This window comes from Grammomys surdaster, unplaced genomic scaffold (assembly GCF_004785775.1).
Source record: "Grammomys surdaster isolate TR1022 unplaced genomic scaffold, NIH_TR_1.0 129, whole genome shotgun sequence".
In the NCBI taxonomy this organism is placed as follows: domain Eukaryota; kingdom Metazoa; phylum Chordata; class Mammalia; order Rodentia; family Muridae; genus Grammomys; species Grammomys surdaster.
The window spans coordinates 9160209-9181413 of record NW_021604587.1 but is presented as its reverse complement, the minus strand read 5'-3'; the positions used below and the strand labels follow the sequence as shown (position 1 = coordinate 9181413).

At 38.6% G+C, this 21205-nt stretch overlaps 2 protein-coding genes across 2 annotated transcripts in view; both read left to right on the top strand.

Annotated features, from left to right (window-relative positions):
- LOC114610693 (zinc finger protein 664-like) overlaps positions 1 to 3185 on the top strand; it is a 5816-nt gene extending 2631 nt beyond the window's left edge. Inside the window, 3 exon segments of the mRNA XM_028755306.1 lie at positions 939 to 1301; positions 2394 to 2767; positions 2769 to 3185. Coding sequence (XP_028611139.1) covers positions 939 to 1301; positions 2394 to 2767; positions 2769 to 3185 — 1154 coding nt within the window.
- A 12882-nt stretch (positions 3186 to 16067) lies between these two features.
- Sptlc3 (serine palmitoyltransferase long chain base subunit 3) overlaps positions 16068 to 21205 on the top strand; it is a 112915-nt gene continuing 107777 nt past the window's right edge. Inside the window, exon 1 of the mRNA XM_028756838.1 lies at positions 16068 to 16471. Within this exon, the coding sequence (XP_028612671.1) occupies positions 16355 to 16471 (117 nt within the window). The 5' untranslated portion in view covers positions 16068 to 16354. The remainder of the gene's footprint in view (positions 16472 to 21205) is intronic.

Below are 21205 nucleotides of genomic sequence, written 5' to 3'. Positions count from 1 at the left end.
AAACTAAATGCCAAGGAAACTACATACTCCTTAAAGGAAAAATCCACCAAGATGGCATTTCAATTCTTAACATCTATTCCCTAAACACAAGGGCACACTAATTTGTGAAGAAAACACTGCTACAACTTAAATCACATATTGACCCTCACACACTGATAATGGAAGACTTCCCTACCCAACTCTCACCAATGGACAGATCATCCAGACAAAAACTAAACAAAAACTAAACACAGAAATACTTGACCCAACAGTCTGTATAAAACAAGTGGACCTTTACAGATTTCTACAGAATATTTCTCCAAAATACAAAAGATTGTACCTTCTTCTCTGTACCTCAGGAAACCTTCTCCAAAACTGACCACATTTTAAGACACAAAACAAGTCTCAACAGACAAAAAAGAAAGAAAGAAAGAAAGAAAGAAAGAAAGAAAGAAAGAAAGAACTCCCTACTTTCTATCAAACAATTGTGGATTAAAGACGGATATTCACAACAACAGAAACAACAGATAGCTTACTAACGGAAACTGAACAACTCTCTACTAAGTGAAAACTAGGGCAAGACAGAAATAAAGAAATTAAAATGTTTTTCTAGCAGTGAAAACAAACACACAGCATACACACACTTATGGGACGCAATGAAAATGATTCTAAGAGCAACATTTATAGCACTAAGTGCCTACATTTTTAAAGAGAGAGAGAGGGGGGGTTTCATAATATCACATTGGAAAGCTCTAGAACAAAATGAAGTAAGCACAACCAAGACAAGTAGAGGACAAGAAATAAACTGAGAGCTGAAATCAATAAAAATAGAAACAAAGATAACAATACAAAGAATCAGTGAAACAAGTTGTTGATATTTTGAGAAAAATCAAGTTACTCAAGCCCTTATCCAAACTAACTAAAAGATGCAAAGTGAATATACAAACAAACAAAATCAGAAAAGAAAAGAGGACAGGTCTCCCCGCCCCTCCCCGGGGATGGGGCTGGCCGCCTAGTGCGTGCGCACGCGCGCTGTCACCCAGAGGCGTCTCGGTGTGGAACGCGGGCGGCTCGGAGGCACACCTGTGAGGTGTCCCCCTCAGGAGAGAGGGCCAGTGGGCGCGCGGAGTCTAGACCCGCTCCTCAGCCACACTTGGGAGCGAGTTGTCCCGTAGTAGCACTGCACAGTCCAGGCCGGTGCCGACTAGCATCCCGCCCAGGTGATGAGGACCTCCCTGAGTCCCCAGCACGCCAGGCTGCTGCTGCTGCCGCCGCGGCCGCCAGACGCCTCCGTTGTCTGACCGCCGCCAGGGCTCGGCTGGGCAAAAGCAAGCTACTTCCTCTGGAAGATAAGAGAGCTACCTCCTCAGGACCAAGAAAAGAAAACCAGCCTGCTACTGTATAGAGTCTCCAGGAACAAGACTGACTGTCCCTGAAGCCAAGGAGCCTTCATGCTGGCAAAGTGATGTTCTGACTCTCCTGAGGGTACTCTGGCGGCTCATCACCAACTGGCACCTTGTGCCCTGGGCAGACAGATCATACTGCACAGGCTTTTATGAGTGAGAAGTAGAAGAGTACTGTACATCAGAGAAAGACTCCAGGGGCTCAGAACAAAGGCTCACTCTTTTCTGCCCTGGAATGTTGACCACTCAGGATCTAAAGGAACGAAAGCTCTATGCTGATGAGCTATGGGATTCATATGAGAGTCAGTGTGACTGTAATCAGTAAGAGCTCTGAGTGAGGAGCACTATGCAGGAAGAAGCCTCCCACAGAAAGACAGGCAGAGAGAAGCTGAGGCTGACAGTTAGCTTGCCCAATAGAGCATGCCTGAGATAGAGTGCTGTAACCGCCCGAGCTGCCTCACATTCCTTCGGGGACCACTTTGTAACGGCCTGTTCTGCTGCTCCGGTCAGCAGGTCAGGGTCTAGCAAGAGAGAGAGTGGGGACAGAGACTCGAAGAATGGAGACAAGATAGAGAGTCTGATCAAGTCTCTTTTATTGAAAGGAAATCCTGGGTATTTATATCCTTTACCACGTGCCTTGCCCTCATGGACAAGCACAGCTGAAGGCGCTACGTCATGTGCCTTGCAGCGTGGATATCATATCACTGTGCACCTAGCTAACAGTGAGGAGACCATGTGCGCCTAGCTGCTGGCGGCACTAAACAACAAAACAAGATATGTGAGAAGAACAAGATGTTTATCAGAGTGAGCTCAGCTGTTTCGGGCTGTTGAAAACAAGTCTCTTGTCAGGGTATACGGCTCGAGATGGCTGCAAAGATGATAGCCGCTTTCTGCTGGGAGTCGGCTCCCAACAGACTGCCAAGATGGCAAAATAAGAGGCTTTATGAAGTAGCAGTCCTTGAGCTCATAGTTGTAAGGATACTTTCTTCTTTAAGTCATGATACCAAAAAGGAAAAACGATCTACAAGTGCCCCATGTGCAGGGAATTTTTCTCTGAAAGAGCAGATCTTTTTATGCATCAGAAAATCCACACAGCAGAGAAACCCCATAAATGTGACAAATGTGATAAGGGTTTCTTTCACATAGCAGAGTTTCATATTCATTGGTGAGACCACACAGGAGAGAAGGTGTATAAATGTGATGATTACGGCAAGGATTTTAGCACAACAACAAAACTTAATAGACATAAGAAAATCCACACCATGGAAAAGCCCTATAAATGTTATGAGTGTGGCAAAGCCTTCAACTGGAGCTCCCATCTTCAGATTCACAAGAGAGTCCACACTGGTGAGAAGCTGTACATCTGCAGTGAGTGTGGGAGGGGCTTTCAGTAAAAGGTCTAACCTTTGTATGCACCAGAGAGTTCACACTGGGGAGAAGCCCTTCAAATGTGAAGAGTGTGGGAAGGCTTTCAGGCATACCTCCAGCCTCTGCATGCATCAAAGAGTTCACACTGGAGAGAAGCCCTATCAATGTTATGAGTGTGGGAAGGCCTTTAGTCAGAGCTCCAGTCTTTGCATCCACCAGAGAGTACACATGGGGGAGAAGCCCTATAGGTGTTGTGGCTGTGGGAAGGCCTCCAGTCAGAGTTCAAGCCCCTGCATCCACCAGAGAGTGCACACAGGGGAGAAACCTTTTAAGTGTGAGGAGTGTGGCAAGGCCTTCAGCCAGAGTACAAGCCTTTGCATCCACCAGAGAGTACACACCAAGGAAAGAAACCACCTCAAAATACCAGTTGTATAAAAATGTTTTCCTAAGAATTAAAAACCTTAAACCTGTAAGTGTCACTAGGAAGGAAACCTCGAATCCACCTACACTGAACCCAGGAACATCTACAGCAGTCCCCAGAAAAGCATTCTTTCTGAGGAGGTTTAGGTGAAGTTGTGTTTCTGAATTCGGAATTCTTCTCTGTGTGTGCCCAAGATGGAGCATTGTGTCCCTGTCACAGGTATGGTGTTTTCTGAGACTCTGGCAACGTGCCATAGAGTTGAAATAATACTCAAAACTCAGGAGCCTTGCTCAACCGCTCAGTCACCTGTCTGTGCTGTGCTTCCAGGCAGTGCCAGACACTCCCTTATGGAGCTTATGCCCCTTCCTCTATTCAAGCCTACCTACCGGTCAGTGCATTTTAAAATGGACAGCTCCCGGGAAGGCCGAGTCCTGGTATTTCTGAGGTTGCCATTTGACTCAACCCTGACATAGCTTTCCATATATCCTGTTATTTCTGAATCCATCTTACCTCATGTCCTCAGCGTACCTATAAACGCTTACCCCTTCCTAGATGGCATTAAACTTCATTTTAGATGTTAGGAAAGTCATAATATGCACTCACTCAGCTGATCAAGAATCATTGGCAGGTGTACATGCCCTGGAACTTTTCTTTAGTTTTGTGAACTCTGCTAATCACTGTGTCTCTAGGTTAGACTTATTTTCTAGTGGCTCCGTCACATGCTCCAACTTGATTTTTTTTTCCTTTTAAGTAGCTGAATGTATCTATCAGGGAAGAAGAAGCAAGCAAACTGAGCTTGTCTACTTCAAGAGTGACCCTCTCAGGCTCCTTTTTTAAGTGGTGGGATTCCCTACTAGCTAGGAAAGCCTTGGGAGGGCTGACTGGGGAGTCACTGAGGATGAATCTGTCATCTCAGGCAATAATGTGTAGGTGTCATCATGAATCGCATACAGTTCTTTTCAGGCATGAGTGTGTATTACTGATCCAACATCCTCATTCATTCTCTGAGTATTTATTGAATGCCTCCTGGGTGTCGGACATGTACTGGGTGCTGGGAATTCTACTGGCTCATGAAATTCACCTCTGGAGGAGACAGGATAAGTGAGTTAACACATAAATAATGTAGTTTGCGGTAGTGATTAAGTGCTATGAGAAACTAGGGTGGCATGTAGAGGGGAATGGGGAGCCAGATAGCAAGGGCCAGGAACTCTGCACTGAAGGTGCTGGGGTCAGGTGAAGGGAGCCGTGACAGTACACAGCACAGGTGCAGCTGGCCCTGGGGACAAGATGCCGGTGCTAGAGGTGGTGTGCGGGGAGGGGAGGTGGTGAGCCATGAGCTTAGTGGCTAGCATTTATCGGCCTGTTGTGTTTGTTTTGTTTCTACTGAATGATAGTAAAACTCATGGAAGAACTCAAGGGATGTTGAAAAGACCAAAAGTCCCCTGTGAAACCAACACAATGCTCCCAGTTCCGTTTCCTTCTCATTCCTGTTCTCTGTCTCCCACACGCAGTCCTTTGCTCAGGAAGTCTTTGGGGAAACTAATGACCTGTTAATTTGAAGTGGGTGACTGGCTTGGTGGCTTCTGCCAGCCATTCTAAGGCTGGATAAAGAACTTCACAGATGATTAGAAATTAGAGACTTGCTTAATTTGGTTTTGGTTTTGTTTTTTTAATTTTTGTTTTGTTTTGGTGGGGTTGTTTGTTTGTTTGTTTGTTTGTTTTGTATTTGTCTGGAAGAAGTTTTTGTAAAACTGAAGCCTGGGTGCATAGAGAGGGCTTTGTAGGAACACACAGTCAGTGGGTGGGGTTTAAGAATGAATCTGTCACCATGTGTTATAATGTAGACACCTTCAGGCAAGCCTTTGGCCCACTGGTCACTGCCTTCCCCCTCTTCACAGAGGGATATTGGCTAACAAAGCCCCTTCCTGGCCTCACAGCCAACACAGCAATTTCCTGTAGTATCTTACACTTCCATGTCACCACAGCGTGGAACATTAGAGAAAGGCCTGGATAGACTTTTAGTTGATAGAGTGCCAGTTGAAATATCATCAATAGAATTTTAGTTTAGGGAAAATGGTTTGAGTTATAGCTTTATTACTATTAGGAATGTAAGTTTGGGCAAATCGCTTAATCTTCAGGTCTAGTTTTCTCACAGAATGAGCACACTGGACTAAATGATTTCCCAATTTCCAGCTAGTCCTAGGGTTCTATATTTCTACAGAGTTGAATTATTTTGTCATGCTGTTGCTGGGGAGTACAACTAACGCTTTTGAAGCTACTAATTTTATGTCAAGCTTTAAAGTCCATAATTGTTACCTTCAGAAATATTATCTGACCTACAGTATGTTTAAATTAATTTAATAAAATCACTTTATAACAGGGAAAAAAGAAGAAAAGAGGACAGAAAGACAGACACTAAGGAAATCATAAGGACATATTTTAAAAACCTCTACTCCACAAAATTGGAAAATCTAAAATAAATGGATCATTTTCTAAACAACTATCACTTATCAAAGTTAAATTAAAATCAGATGGGCAATTTAAACAGACCTGTAACCCTTAGGGAAATAGAAGCAGTCATTAAAAGTTTCTCAACCAATAATAATAATAATTCCCTGACCAGATGGTTTTAGTGCAAAGTTCTACCATATTTTCAGAGTTAATGCCAATTCTCCTCAAATTATTCCATAAAATAGGAACAGAAGGAACATTGTCCACTTCATTTTATGAAGCCACAGTTAGTCTGATATCCAAAACACATTAAAAACTCACAAAGAAAGAAAATCACAAATTTCTGTAATTAACATAGATGCAGAAATACTCAATAAAATACTTGTAAACTGAATCCAAAAATACATCAGAAAGAGAAGAGACCATAGTAAAGTAGATTTATCCCAGGAATGGTTCAATATATGAAAAGCAGTAAGTTTAACCCACCATATAAATAAAGTGAAAGAAAAAAAACGACATAATCATCTTCTTAGATACAGAAAAGGTCTTTGACATAATCTAACACCCCTTCATGATAAAAATCATGGAGAGATTAAGGATACCAGAGGCATATCTAAACATAATAAAGGCCATTTACCACTAGCCTAAAGCCAACATCAAATTAAATGGAAAGAAATTCAAAGCAATTCCACTAAAATCAGAAATGAGATAAAGTTGTCCACTCCCTACATATATGGTCAATATAGTACTTGAAATTTTAGCTAGAGCAATAAGACAACTGAAGAAGATTAAGGGGATACAAATTGGAAAAGAAGAAGTCAAAATATCGCTATTCACAGATGATATGATTATATACAAAAGTGACTCTAAAATATCACCAGGGAATTCCTACAGCTGATAAAAACCTTCAATGAAGTGTCAGGTTACAAGATTAACCCACAAAATTAGTAGTCCTCCCATTTAAAAATGACAAATGACTGAGAAAAAACTCAGGAAAACATCTTTCACAATACCCTCAATATCTTGGGTTACCTCTAACCAAGCAAGTGAAAGACTTTTATGATAACAACTTTAAATCTTTAAAGAAGGAAATTGAAGAAGCTATAGAGAAGATAGAACAATCTCCTATGCTCATGGATTAGTAGGATCAAAATAATAAAAAATAATCATTTTACCAAAAGCAAACTACAGATCCAATGCATCAATATTCCCCCATCAAGATTCAAATACAATACTTTACAGACCTGGAAAAAAACAATCCTCAAGTTCATATGAAAAAAGGATATCTAAAAACAGTACTGACAACAAAAGAACAATAGAAATGCTAGAGGTCCCACCAAATTACAAACCTATAGTAATAAAAACCACATGGTATTGTCATAAAAACAAACAGTTGTCAATGGAATTGAACTGAAGACCAAGATATAAATCCACACATATATGGACACCTGAATTTTTATAAAAAAAGCCAAAAAACACACTGAGAAAAAGACAAAATCTTCAATAAATGCTGCTGGTTTAACTGGATGTCAGCATGTAGAAGAATGCAAATAGATCCATTTTCATCACCCTGCACAAAACTCAAGTCCAAGTGGATCAAAAACTTCAACATAAAACCAGACACACTTAACCTAATAAAGAGAAAGCAGGAAATAGCCTTGAACATATTAGCACCTAAGGCAACTTCCTGAACCTGATAACACAAGCACTAAGATCAACAATCAATAAATGGGACCTTATGAAACCAAAAAGCGTCTGTAAGGCAAAGGACACCATCAATCAGACAAAGCAGGATCTCACAGAATAGGAAAATATTTTTTTACCAACTCTACATCTGATGGCAGACTACTATCCAAGATATATTTTTAAAATTTCAAGAAAGTAGATATCAAAAAGCAAATAATCTAATTTTAAAATGAGATACAGATCTAAACAGAAAATTCTCAATAGAGTAATCTCAAATGGCTAAGAAACACTTAAAGAAATACCCAACATCTTTAGCAATCAAGGACATGCAAATCAAAACTATTTTCAGATTCCATCTTATACCTATAAGAATGGCTAAGTGATAGCTAATACTGAAGAGGAATAGAGCACAGAGGAACACTCTTCCACTGTTAGTGGGAGTGAAAACCTGTACAGCCACTATGAAAATCATTATGGCAGAAAAATGACACTCAATCTACTTCAAAATTCAATTAAATCATTCTTGATCACATACCCAAAGGATACGTCATTTTACCACTTGCTCAACCATGTTCATGTGGCTTTATTCTTAGTAGCCAAAAACTGGAAACAACCTAGATGTTCCTCAACAGAAGAATGGATTTAAAAACATGATACATTTACAGTTGAGTATTACTCATCTGTTAGAAGAAAAATTATATCATGAAATTTGCAGGCAAATGTTGGAACTAGAAAAAAATCATTCTGAGTGAGGTAATCCAGATCCAGAAAGACAAATATGGTATTCATTCACTTATAAATGAATATTAGCCATTAAAAAAATGATAATCAAGCTACAGACTCAGAGAGGTTAAATAAAGAAGAGAGGTATAGTGGGGAATGCATGGATCCCCTAGGAAGGAGAAATAAAATAGATTTTATGGATGGGGGTGGGCAGGATCAGATGGTGTCTATGAGAGGATGGGATGGAGGGAGAAAGTGCAGGGACAGATGACTAAATTTGAGGAATATTTGGATGATGGTATAGAAACCTAGTGCAATGGAAACTTCCTGAAATTTATGATGGTGACCCAAATGAGGACTCGTAGTAATGAGAGATACAGAGCCTTGAAGAGCCTAATCTTACAGCAAGCCATGGCTTCAAGTGGAGAGACTGGGTTGCATTCAATTGAGTTGCTGGCCAAGGGAGTTCCATGAAAATCACCAAAAAAAAGGCTTATGCTAAGACAAAGAGTTGCTCTCCTCAAACTGACAGTAGCCCTTATTGCCAAGGATAGTAGCCACATAACTCACTGAACTTAGAGAACACAAACTGGTCTGCATGGTGCATTCATCCCTATTTTCTAGTCTCTGGTGAAGGAAGTTACTCTTCAGACTAACAAAAGAGAAACCAACCAACCCAGCTACAAAACTTTTGACCTACAATCTGTCCAGCCTGCAAAATATGCTAGCACAATGGTTGCACAGAACTTTTGGAAGTAACCAACTAATATCTGATTTGACTTAAGGCCCACTCCATGAGAAAGAACCTATATCTGACACTACTTGAGAAACCAAAATCCAGAGACTAGATAGTCCAGAGATCTTGGGTAAAATCAAGTACAACTTGTATAATAATAATTCCAAGTAATTTTTGCTATCCTCATAAATTCAGTACTTTATTCAGTCATCATCATCAGAGAGGCTTCTTCCTGCATCAGATGGAAACAGGTGCAGAAACCCACAGCCAAACATTATGCAGAGAGAGGCTAATTAGTAGGTCTCTATCAAATTCCTCATCTCAGATTTCAGGGAATCCTGTAAAAGAGGAGGCAGGAGATTTTAAGAGTCAGAGGGGATCGAAGAAACCAGGAGAACTCGGCCCTCTGAGTCAACTAAGCAAGGCTCATATGAGCTCACAGAGACTGAAGCAGCAAGCACAGGCTCTATATGGATCTGTACTAGGTCCTCTGCACATAAGTTATAGATATTAGTTTAGTATTTTTATGAGACTCCTAACCATGAGAAAAAGTGAGTCTCTGGGTCTTGGGACTTCTTTCCTCCTGTTGGGTTTCCATGTCCAATTTTGATATAAAAAGCCTTTGATTCACTTCTTTTTAATTTTATTTTGTCATGTTTGCTTGTTACCTCTTAGAAACCTGTTCTTTTCTAGTGAGAGATAGGTGGCAAGGACTAGATCCTATGGGTAGGGAGAGTAACTGGGTGCAGTAAAGAGAGTGGAAACCATAATGTAGATATATTGCATGATAAAAAAAATCTATCTTTAATAGATAAGAAGAAAAGACAGAATGCAAGTAAATGACACAAATTTTGAATGAGTATATATAAAAGTATATATAACATATACAGAAAGTGTTTTTCTAGTTCTAATTCTGTCACGGATTTTTTTGGTGTTGGTGGTGAATAAATGTACAAAATTTAATAATGAGGTGAAAAATCTGATGTGATGCCCCACACCTTCAAATATGCATGCCTATTCTAACTGTATAGAAATTCGTTTAGTTGTATAGACTTTGGTCTACTTAATTTTGGTATATGGTGTTTTTATTTATTTTCAATATTTTATAATAAAGTTTATTTTAAAATAAAATTTAATGAGTAAATATTAAAATATACATTTTCAAACATCCCTAATAAGGACAATAGACTGACCCTTTGCTACTCTTTACATAAGTAAAATTAATTGAAATAATAATGTGGTTAGCAGAGTAACTCTTCTCTCAATTTTCCATACCCCAGAAAGGGGTAACAGGATCTTGTGGGTATATTACATTAAGTGATAAAATTAGTTTTAAAAAGTGTTAAAGACGCAGAGAATTCAGTTAGATAGGAATGTTTGATAGATCTAATTCAATGCAATGCTATAGTTGGAAGCAACGTACAACATACTTGCCAATCACTAAGAGAATAGCTATTAAGTGTTGTCCTACACATGGTAAAGATAAGTGTGGTGAGAAAATGTATGTCAAGTATCTTGTCTTAGTCATTCTACAGGATTTGAGTGTGTTACAGGACCTATCATGATGCACAATATAAGCAGTAGTTAATTTATATTTTATTTTGTAAAAGGGGAACTTGGTTGATCATAATAGATTATCCATATAACTACACACTTCAGGCTTTTTCAAAGCACTCAACATTTTCTGGGAACATCAATCAGAGGTTTGTCACAAAAGAAAATAAAAAAGTGTGACATTCTTAGTTTGAAGATGAGAGAAAAGCTGAGTGATTTGAATGGCCCATTAATGAAAACTGAGGTATCTCTGGTGTCTACAGAAGAGAGTACAGTGTGCTTGGGCTGTTGTTCTTAGGCTAGTGAGCTCCTTTTACATTCACATCAAATACATCTGTTCCTGATGAAAGTGATGAACATTTCACTCTATTTACCATGTCTTGCTAGGAGGGAATAGAAATGAATATTTTCTAGGAATTGTATTAGGAAAAAACAATTCATTTGTTTTATTTATTTTCTATACACAAAAATTGTTGTAGAAGATGTTTCAGGACTTATACCTCATTCCAATTGTAGGTTTTCATATAATGATTCAAAGTCAATAATGTTCCTCTTCAATTCATATTGTAGATACTTTATACATGTCTAGTTCACAGTTCTTTCTTACTGGAGACATAATAGAACGTTAATGTTTCCAAATTCCCTGAGAGCTTATTCAAAGAAATGTGTAGAATTTTCCACTCTTGATCTTCAGGATAACCTAATATTGATCACTCAAACACAGTTAAATTTCATATCAACATATTTGATGGACTATGTGGAATACATTTGTTCTAATTTAGGTGCATGCACATAGTCTCTGAGACAAAGATTTGAGCTCAAGGACTTACTTGGGAGGCGTTCAAGAAAAATGGGCAAGTAAAACAAGGAAACAACGCAAGCAGATAACAGTTTCACAAATATTGTTATTGCTAAGGACAACTGGCTGCCATACCACTGGCCATTAAATGAACACACTCCATAAGAAGAAAAGAACAAGGAGGGGTTCTTTGTTCATGACTCCTACACCCTTTTGGAACAAGTCTGATGCCATGAATATAAAATCCTCAATGTACATGGCTCTCACAACAGAGCAGAAGGCATTTATGGTCATATAACCTGTCCACATATAGAGAAAGACAGGTGACACATAATAAACTGTCTCTCAAATACAACAATCTAAGCTTAAGCAATATGAAGGAGATGATGGTGAAACCTGTATCTATAGTTATAGCAAGGGTATATTTTGGAGCAAAGCTGTGAGAAAGATTTGTATTGCAGATAATCTTCCTAATCTCAGTAGCCCAGAAAATCTGGAGATATGAAAACTAAATATATCTTGATTCAAAGCTCTAATTCTAAGCTGATTAAAAGCTATAATTTCCATGAGATAACAGACAAGTTGATGTGGTTTCCTTCTGTTTTCTCAATCAATTTTAATGACTTCTGGCTCAATCCAGATTTGATATTTGGTCACATATAGTTCGCATTTTATGCCACTCTGCCTAAACCTGTGTTGAGGCAGTTTTTGAGATGAAATTATCTATACCAATGAGTTTTTTCAGACTTAATCTTTCAGGAAAATTAAGTTCTATGTAGATTTATTAGTCAACCCTGAGATGTCATTAATTCTTCATAATTACTTAATGAATTGCAAGATTTTACTGTATTGGAAAAGCAAAATAAAGTATTTACTCACTATTTGGTCACAAGTGAAAATTTTTAGGTCCTAAAGGTCTTGGTTATTTCTTTCCTTGGTGGCTAATAATTGTCAATTCTATATCAAAAGGAAAGATATCCATGGTAGACACATTGGTATCTCTCACCCTGGAACCAGATATTTTGAGTTCATAAACTTTGTTCATTGCATATTATTCCCATGGCATTGAGAAGTCACCAAACCTGTTGAAATGTTAGTTTCCACATCAACTCTACTCTATCAAATAGATAAAAATTAGATGATGGATAAGTAATAGATTTGCACTGACTTAATCCTACATAATTCTAACCATTCATTTTGTTTACTTTCTGACAGTCCTGATATAGCCAGAGCTTCTTCAGAATATACTAAGAAGCCTCTGCACATCTTTCTTGTTTGTTTGCATTCTGTTTTCTTCCTTTGTGTCTGCTCCATTAACAGAGTTTCTTTGAAGCAGACTTCTGGGCAAAACAAAAAGCCATCAGAAAACATAAAACTATCATTGGCTAGATTCATTTTTGTTATTCACCATGCAGGGTTAGACTTACTTTTGTCTTCAACAATAACAGCCATCTTAAATCATGACTATGAAGGCACTCCTAAATCTTAGTTCTTAGAAAGAAAGAGACTGAGGGTGTTTCATTGATTGCTGTATCTGAAGACACACCAAAAAGGAAATACACAGTGGTTATTCAAACCATTATCAAGTTTAGACTGATTAAAATTCATTTAATTAATTAAAAACTCTAAAATCTTGCTGAATATTTACTGTTTCTACTGTTAAACCTAAAGCATACGTTTATTTGATCAGAACTTCATATTTACTTCGATATAAAGCAATGACCCACCACTGATTGTACTCCTAGACGTAACCTAATGCAAAGAATTGATGAACTAAGGAGATTTTGAGCACACAACAATGTATATGCGTTGTAATGTGACAAAAGGGGTTCAAAAGTGAAGATGGGGAAAGGCTCAGTCAGCAAAGTGCTTGCTGTATCCAAATGCTGGTTACTTATATAAAAAGTCAACATTGGTAGAGACTGAGGATCATGTACAATGACAGACTGTCTCACAAAAACCAAAGGACATCAGCAACAGACATACTAAAGTAGACAGGGGAAACCTCAGGGCTTTAACCCTGCAAAAGAACTTTGGACTACTAAGGAATGCAGAGAACAGGAGAATTAGACTTCTCCAGGGAAGAACACACTAATTGGTTTTTCCAATACAAAATAGTCAGCCCTGAAAACATACATAGGACCAACAATGCACAAACAGCAGGTTACATTTAGAAGTATATATGCATACATGTGCATGTATGTGCATGTGACAACAATTAGTGAATAAAGAGGACATGAATTTGAAAGAGAGCAAGGAGAAGTGTGTGAGAGCATGTGGAAAAGAAAGAGAAAAAAGAAATGACATAATTAGAATATCAAAACCAAAACCAAAAACCTAAGTTGGGAAGAGATTGAAGACACCTGATACTGAACTCTCTCCTCCATGTGCATCTGCTCACATGTTAACATATATAAATATGTACATACATGCCTCCACATCCAAACATGCAGGTTCAAGACTGAGATCTTGTAATAGATCTCTCTTACAGGCCTATGTGTGATTACAAAATTTGATAGATAAGAACAGAGAGAAATTTAGTGTGTTTTTCAGATATTTTCTTTATGTTTGGCTTTTGTCTCCTTGTAGAAAGAAAATAAGGGCAAATACGAAGATGAAGAGAGGTATAAATAAAATGGGAAGCATACAAAAGAGGAGAGGAAGAAAGATCTTCTGCTCTCTAAATTGTTAGGTTGATCTTTAATATCCCCACTCACAACATAGTTTTAGAAGTTGTGGATAGAGCTTCATTATATTCACAGCATGAGCACAGGCCAGTTCAAGGGTCAAGATTAGGTCTCCAGCATCAAGATTAAAGTATTATCAATTCTGTACAGAACAATAGAACTCAGTCAAAAATAACATAATGTCTTCACATTATCTTTCTGAGTAACGTGAGGGAGGCAGTCAGGCCAACAACAGTCAGTACTTTCTTCTACTTCTTTATCTCTCTGTTGTGCAAAAGTTAGTAGGAAATAAGCCAGCAAAGAACTAATGCCCACCACCCACTGTAACAGCATCAGAAGAAAGAAACCAGTAGAAAGTTCGTTCTGCTCTGATGACAGTTGGGACAAATGCAATAAAAACTCTGAGATGGAAACAAACTGAGCTGGACATAGACTTAGCATTAACTCAGTATCATTGTGCTCCAGACTTTGTCTTACTCATCCATGCATTAGGGAAATGGGGATACTTGCATGAAAATTATGGTCACATCATTACCATCACCTCTTCTGGGAGTCACATTATTTTGGTGAGAAATACGATAATTTAGATCAGGATATAAGGCTCTGTCAACAGATGCCATTTCCCTGTCATTTTTGTTTTTGTTTTTTTTATTTGTTTGCTGTCTGTGCATTCATTTGTTTCATTGTTCCAATAAGTGGGCTTCAATTATAGGTACCTAGTATTTAGAAGTCTTGATTCTGTATTAAGACAGGAAAATGTGCAATCCCCTCCCTGTTCATAAAGATTCATGACTGACACCCCTATACTAAAAGAGAGTGACACAGTAAATTAGCAGGAAAATACAGCCAATGTATTAAATTATAGATTTATATGACATAGTGTTATTCAAGTGGATGATTCAAAGATTCAAAGTGGATTATCCAGGGTATTGCTATTCATTTTACATTTGGTTAAGAAAGTTGGCAAGACCTATATATTCAGAGTCTTTTCAGTCTCTGTCTTAGCATGCTTCCTCCCAAGAATGGGACGAGGCACCTGAAAGAGGGTCACGTGATCCACTGCAATCAGAAATATAAAAAAGTTAAGAGAGGGTCTCACTAGTAGTTTGGTCTAGCCTGTAACTCACATGTATTCCAAGCTGCTAAATTGGCCTAGAATTAGCAATTGGCATGCCTCCAGCTCCTCAATAATGGGATTAGAGGAGTGTACCACCATACCCTATTAAGAACATTACTTCCAAGGCCTCCAGATTCAGATATGATTGTCTGGTATCAACAGAGGAAAACCACAAAGGTAGGCTCAGAAACAGGCTGTAATTGGTTGGTATTACACAACCAACCATAGTGCCCTTTGATGGAAACTGGAAGAAACAGACCTCTGATGATTGTTGTGTTGAAAAAATAGGGATAGTAGGCAAAGCAGGGGTATTTGTGGAATATGACTCTATGGTCACCATACGTCTCGTAACAGCAGAGTCAGTGGCAAACTGAAGAACAAATGTCATTTCCTACTGCGCTGGAGATATATTGTCTCATTTTATACACTGAAAACTGAAATATAAAAAAGATAAGTGGCTCCTTTAAGGTCACATGATAAAAAATGATGTATTCTTCATAAGAACTAGAGTTCTAGTGTTCCTGTGAGATTATAAATATGAAGCAGTCCTTTTAAGAAATAGAATGCTCTGTTTCACAAATTTTTGTCTGTCCTAAATTTTAAATGGCCTGGGACCCTTCATCATTTCATTCTTTTGTATGTTCTATGGTGCGTATGTTTCTATGTGGGTTATGAATATTGCTGTTGTGATTTAATACTTACCATGGCCAGCGATAGGTGTTAATCATTTGAACTGTGTTACATACACAATTTAGTCACCTTACATAAATACTCATCCATTTTCAGTGACCAATGACCATATTCTTCTCTTGCACCCCAACTGAAACTCTGTACTCACTGACCAACTCACTAGTCCTTTGTCCCTGTAGCCCCTAGGAGTCACTTGTAAATGTTATTTTCTGGCACAAAGAATATTTATTTTTTTAAAAGTTTAACTTACAATGAAAAAATTGTAACTATATGCAAAGAGGAGAGGATACAAGAAAGAGAAAACTTTATAAGTAGCCAGCCTTTCACCTTTCAGTACTTTTTGAACCCTGTGAGCATGCTGTGTATATCTTTAAAATTCTCTCCACCTCTCACCCCGCCTCCTCAATATTTGTCCCTGGGATTTTTTTTTTTTTTTTTTTTGTCTCCAAGTCTCCTCCACCTCAAAAAGCAGCTAGCAGGGCAAATTCCCTTTGTAGTTTCAGAAACAGGTTTGTTACCATGGAACCCACAATGCTACTGGAGTAGACTAGTAAAAGGTAACAGCCAAAGATCTGGTCAATAGATAGGCTGTGGTTCTTCTTCTGGAAAATCCTGACTGGTAGGATTCCTTTAAAGGCTCTGCCCCAAATTGCTTTATGTCACTACTTCAGCTACTTGTAAAGTGAAGTTCCAGGAGACCACAGAAAGAGAAACTGCCTAGGCTCCAGCACTTGCTACCAATGGCCAACCCTAATGACAGTGCTGTTACTAATGGGGGTCTACACAATCCTAAAACTCAGCACGGAAAAAGGCAAAGCAGTGATTGTGTGAAAAATGGAATCTCGAAGGAAGCCCAGGTAAGAAGCCATCTATCTCTTACACCTTTAATCTGCATAGCCAAAATATTTCTGTGTTTTTCTTTACAACACTGTTTAAGGCAGTCTTTACTCAAAGCAAAAAAAAAAAAAAAAAAGTTTCTTTCGTAAGATATTTTGTTTTGTTGTCTCTGTGTTTTGTCTAATCATTTATGTGTGGCTGCTGCTAAGCTTTGATGTGAAAAGGGAATTTCTTCTCTAGACCAGAGAAAATGCATACAGAGTCACAAGATCCTAGATTCTTTAAAGTACAGGGTTTGTAAACTTTTTGTTTACCCTCGAGTATTTGAGGGGACATGATTGTGAAAGAATAAACTCTTAGACTCACCAAACAGCCTTTTACACTCAGGATGTTTCCTAAGTAAAAGGGAAGTGAGGGTAAATCTTTTGGAGATTGTATAGTAGATAACCCTTGTCCCCGGGGGACATGAAATGTTTCTCTGGTTGGAAGGCTCTTTTGGATATTTAACAGAGAATTGTCACAGCCTACTACCTGATTACAGGTTAGAATCGCTCTTTGAAATCTGACCTCCAGTATCCCTTTCTAAAAAACACTTCCGGAAGTATGACTTAGGGTAAAAGTAAAGCAGCATCTCTAAAACAGACTTCTTAGTTATTTCCATGCCACACTTTTCTCCCTCTTTATTTTTTTGTTTGTTTGTTTGTTTGGAATGAGGCTGGGGCTGTGGCAAAAGATGTAGGGGATTGTGCTAGGCAAGAGAAATTTAAGAAAGTACTCAAAATAGTGTCGCAAACCTGTGAGGTTCTTGAATAAAAGCAATTGTCCATGTTGCATACCATGGCCTGACTCTCTGGCCTGAGTTGCCTAGTGAGCTAGTCTCTCTTACGGACAAACTTGCGTAGACAGATAGGCAATCTAACTGGGGTGAATTGGGAAAGCTTTATGTGGAATGCCATGCAATGCTTCCCTGTTCAATCACCCTAAGGAGCCAGCCTCTACTGGGGGAAAGTTCAGATTGTGTCAAGCACACAGAACAGGCAAGGCTGGCTGGAATCAAATTTGCAGGTCCAGTTGGAAGGTGGAAGAGAATGCACTCAAGAGCCTGCCTAGTGCAGTAAAATGATATGGTCTCCCAAGCGAATCCCTCTCTTACCAAAAGACATCAGGAAGCATCTACCAAAAACCTCAGTCTGGAGTAGGATGAAGAAAAAGGGCTTAAGAGAAAGCACACAGCACTAAACACCACCCACTCAGATCATTGCTAAGATGCCCCTTGTCCCTGAAGTACCTGTTTCTCTTGCCACTGTTTACCTCCTAGGTTATTCTGACTCTTGGGTATCTTATTTGAGCATAGATGCCTTCAAACAAGTTTTTATTTTCTTTATTTATCATGGTTTCATAACTACATTCTAGTGCTTGGAAATGAAAGAGTAAATAGACAGGACAGTCATTACTATGTAAGGACAGGACCCCAGAGGTACATAAATATAAGTATGCAAAACCACCACATCCTTAGTCATGGAAGCTTCTTTAGGAGCAACGGACAGTGTCACTACTGTAGCCTTTCTTGACAGCTCTTCTGACCAGCAATCCAGATCCTGTTTGCTAAGATATATTTAGATATTTCTAAGTTGAAATTGGCTTCTACTGAGAACCTCTGTTGTGCTTAATAAATATTTACCTGAGATCCTGACAGGATGAAGCAAACAAGGACCTATTTTCCTCCTCTAAAGTATGAATAAAGTTGTCTTTATTATCATGATCCTCAGGCAAAAATTTTAACCTAAGGGCCCCTTAACAAGCTATGCACTGACCAACAACCTTACCTTTTGGCAAAAGCAATCCAACCATGTAGGTGGCTGAGATCAGTGATCTTCCAAATGCTTTGTTGGGACTTAGGTCCTATGGGACAGTGCCTCAAAGCCTACTGGCTTCAAGGAAGATTGCTTTACTTTTTCTTTTTCTACTTCTTTGTGCTCACACTAAAACACAATTACCCCTTTCACATGCAGCTACTAAGTAAGATTATGTTGGCAAAAGATTTCCCAGTACAGTAAACTAAAGGTAAACACTGTTAGGCAGTTTCTTGGGAATGTCCTTCATTTTCTTCCAGGGTGACTTGGTGTAAACTCTGTGGTTCCTGCATGTGGGCTCAGTAGCCAAACTTCAAAACTCACCAGACACCAGAACTGTTCCATTTTGGAAATCATCTAGAGTTTCTTTCTGGAGCTTTTCTGATCCTTAATCCTATTGCCTTCCTTCCCTCTTTAAATCCCATATGCCCCAGGGATGAACCGAAAAGTCTTTTTATCACTGATTAAGCCCATTCTTTGTTTAAAAGGCATTGGAAGGATCAGAAGGACTGCTACCGCCTTAGTAAAATGTGACTAATCACTGAGCTATGTAGACTATGTTTGAGATGTAGTCATAAACTAATCACCACAGGCTTATGGTATTAAGCAATGTAAAAAAAAAAAATGGTATTAAGCTAGCTTCATGGTGGCTCCACTCTCCTTGGAGCCTGTCTGTTTCAATTGATTCTTGTGCCCCATCTGAGCTCTGACAAAGGACAGATTTCCAACTGGTGGTTCTTCTAAGTGTGGTGGTGCTTTATGACTTAGCAATAGGAACTGGATATGTTGAGTATTCTATTTGTTTAAAAATATATAGAGAAGTCATTCTTTCATTACCAGTTTCCATACTTGAATATATTTTGAGGAGTTTGTTTTGATTACCAATTGCTCTCAAGTTTTGGCCATGATTCCTTCCCCTGTAAAGAAACATTTACCATATTTTGTTCAGTTTTGTTTTGTTTAGAATAAAGGATTGTGTGTTTAAACTAGATGTGTATCTGGCTGTAAAATCCAAATACATCAATTCACATATACTCCACAAAAAATCAAAATTATTTGCATAATCATGTTCATCCTGGGGAGACAATAAATTATTTGTCCATCTTCATCTTTCTGGGCTGTTGTACTATCATCTGATGCTTGAATGCACAGGCTGGAAGAACTCTTGTAGTTGTCTCCAGACACCACTAAATGTTGTTAGGAAGTTCATTTCTTTTTTACTATCTACAGGAGGTGCTCAATAATATCTATTAAATTTAGCCATTAAACCTTTCCCCTCTACTGCTATTGTAGGAGAGCACTCAATAATGTCTGAAATATAGTAGGAGCTTAGCAAACTCTAGTCATAAGCTCTGAATTCCTTCATTCAATAGAAATGTATCAATCTTCACATTGTTTGGTTTACCAGTAGTATTTGTCACAAATATTCACTCTCCCTTACCATTGACTGAATGCTGACTGAGGGTTTTCCCCAAGTGTTCATGTGTTAAAGCCTTAATACTCAGTATGTGGTACACAGGTGATGAGACTTTCAAGAACTAAGCCTATTGGACTCATTAGATGACTGGAGATTGCCCTTGGAAATATAAAAGGTAGTTCCTTTGTTGCCCTGAGTTGGTTCTCATCAGAGGGAGCTAAAAGAGTGAATACGATCCCAGAGTCATTCTATCTCTTTATCTATATGTGATCTCTTGTTCTTTGCCATGAGGTAACAGAGACAAAAGAGCCATTGTCAGGGCCACCTCTCTTATTTGAAGACTCAGTCTCCAAGATATAAATGTTCATGAAATAAACCTCTTTGTAAAATACTTAACTTCAGGTTTGCAATGAGCAATGAAAACAAACTTATACACTTTTTCCTTAAGGCATTTTTTTCTTGATTTTTAGGATATACTGCTCTTGATTTTCCTCCTTTATCAATAACTGTTCTTTTCTAGTTTCTCTTCTTAGTTCCTGTTCATATCTTTGACCTACAAACAATAACAACCCAGGGGTTAACCCTTGCATCTTTTCTCTTTTCCAATTGCATTGACTCTCATAGACTATCTGTTGTTCATGATGATCTGACCTTGTCTCCTCACTATACCTGCAGTAGGCATTTACAAACAACTATTATACATACACACACACACACACACATACGATTCCCTATTTAATCTCTAGCCTTGAATATTCTAAAAGTTCTTAAACATAACTTATGAACAACTGAGTTCCTCTTTCCATTGCTTAAACCTGCTCTAGTTATGGCCCTTCACTTCTTAGTAAACAACAACTCCATCCTTCCTGTGGCTCAGACCAAAAACCTAGGTCTTTCATTCTATCCTTTTTACATTCTGGTGCGTGTGTGTGTATGTGTGTGTGTGTGTGTGTGTGTGTGTGTGTGTACATATGTGTTGGTGCATTTGGAGCACAAAAGAGGACATTAGATCCTCTCAAACATGTGAGCTGCCTGGCATGTTGGCAATTAATTTACCGTGCTTTTTAAGAATGGTAAGCATTCTGACTTCTTTAGGACTAAATTTTTAAAAATCTCTGCTGTGTGATATGTAGGATTCATTGTAACTACCAAATTTTTATACTCTGCTATTATATATGCCATTGTACTTGTAATATCCAAGAACAGGATGACTAACAACTATTTTCTTCAACTGGGAGAAGTAACCCACACCTATAACCCAGCAGAGGACAGAGAGATGTGAGAGTCAAAATGTCAAGGCTAGCCAAGTCTACAGACTGAGAATCTGTCAGAGAAAGAAAAAGACTAGAGAAAAAGAGGGAGGGAGAAAGGGAGGGAGGAAGGAAAAGAGGGAGGGGGACAGAGGGAGGGAGAGAGGGAGGGAGGGAGGGAGGGAGGTTTTGACTGGGGCAGACACCTAGCTGGTCTGATCCTCTAACTAAACA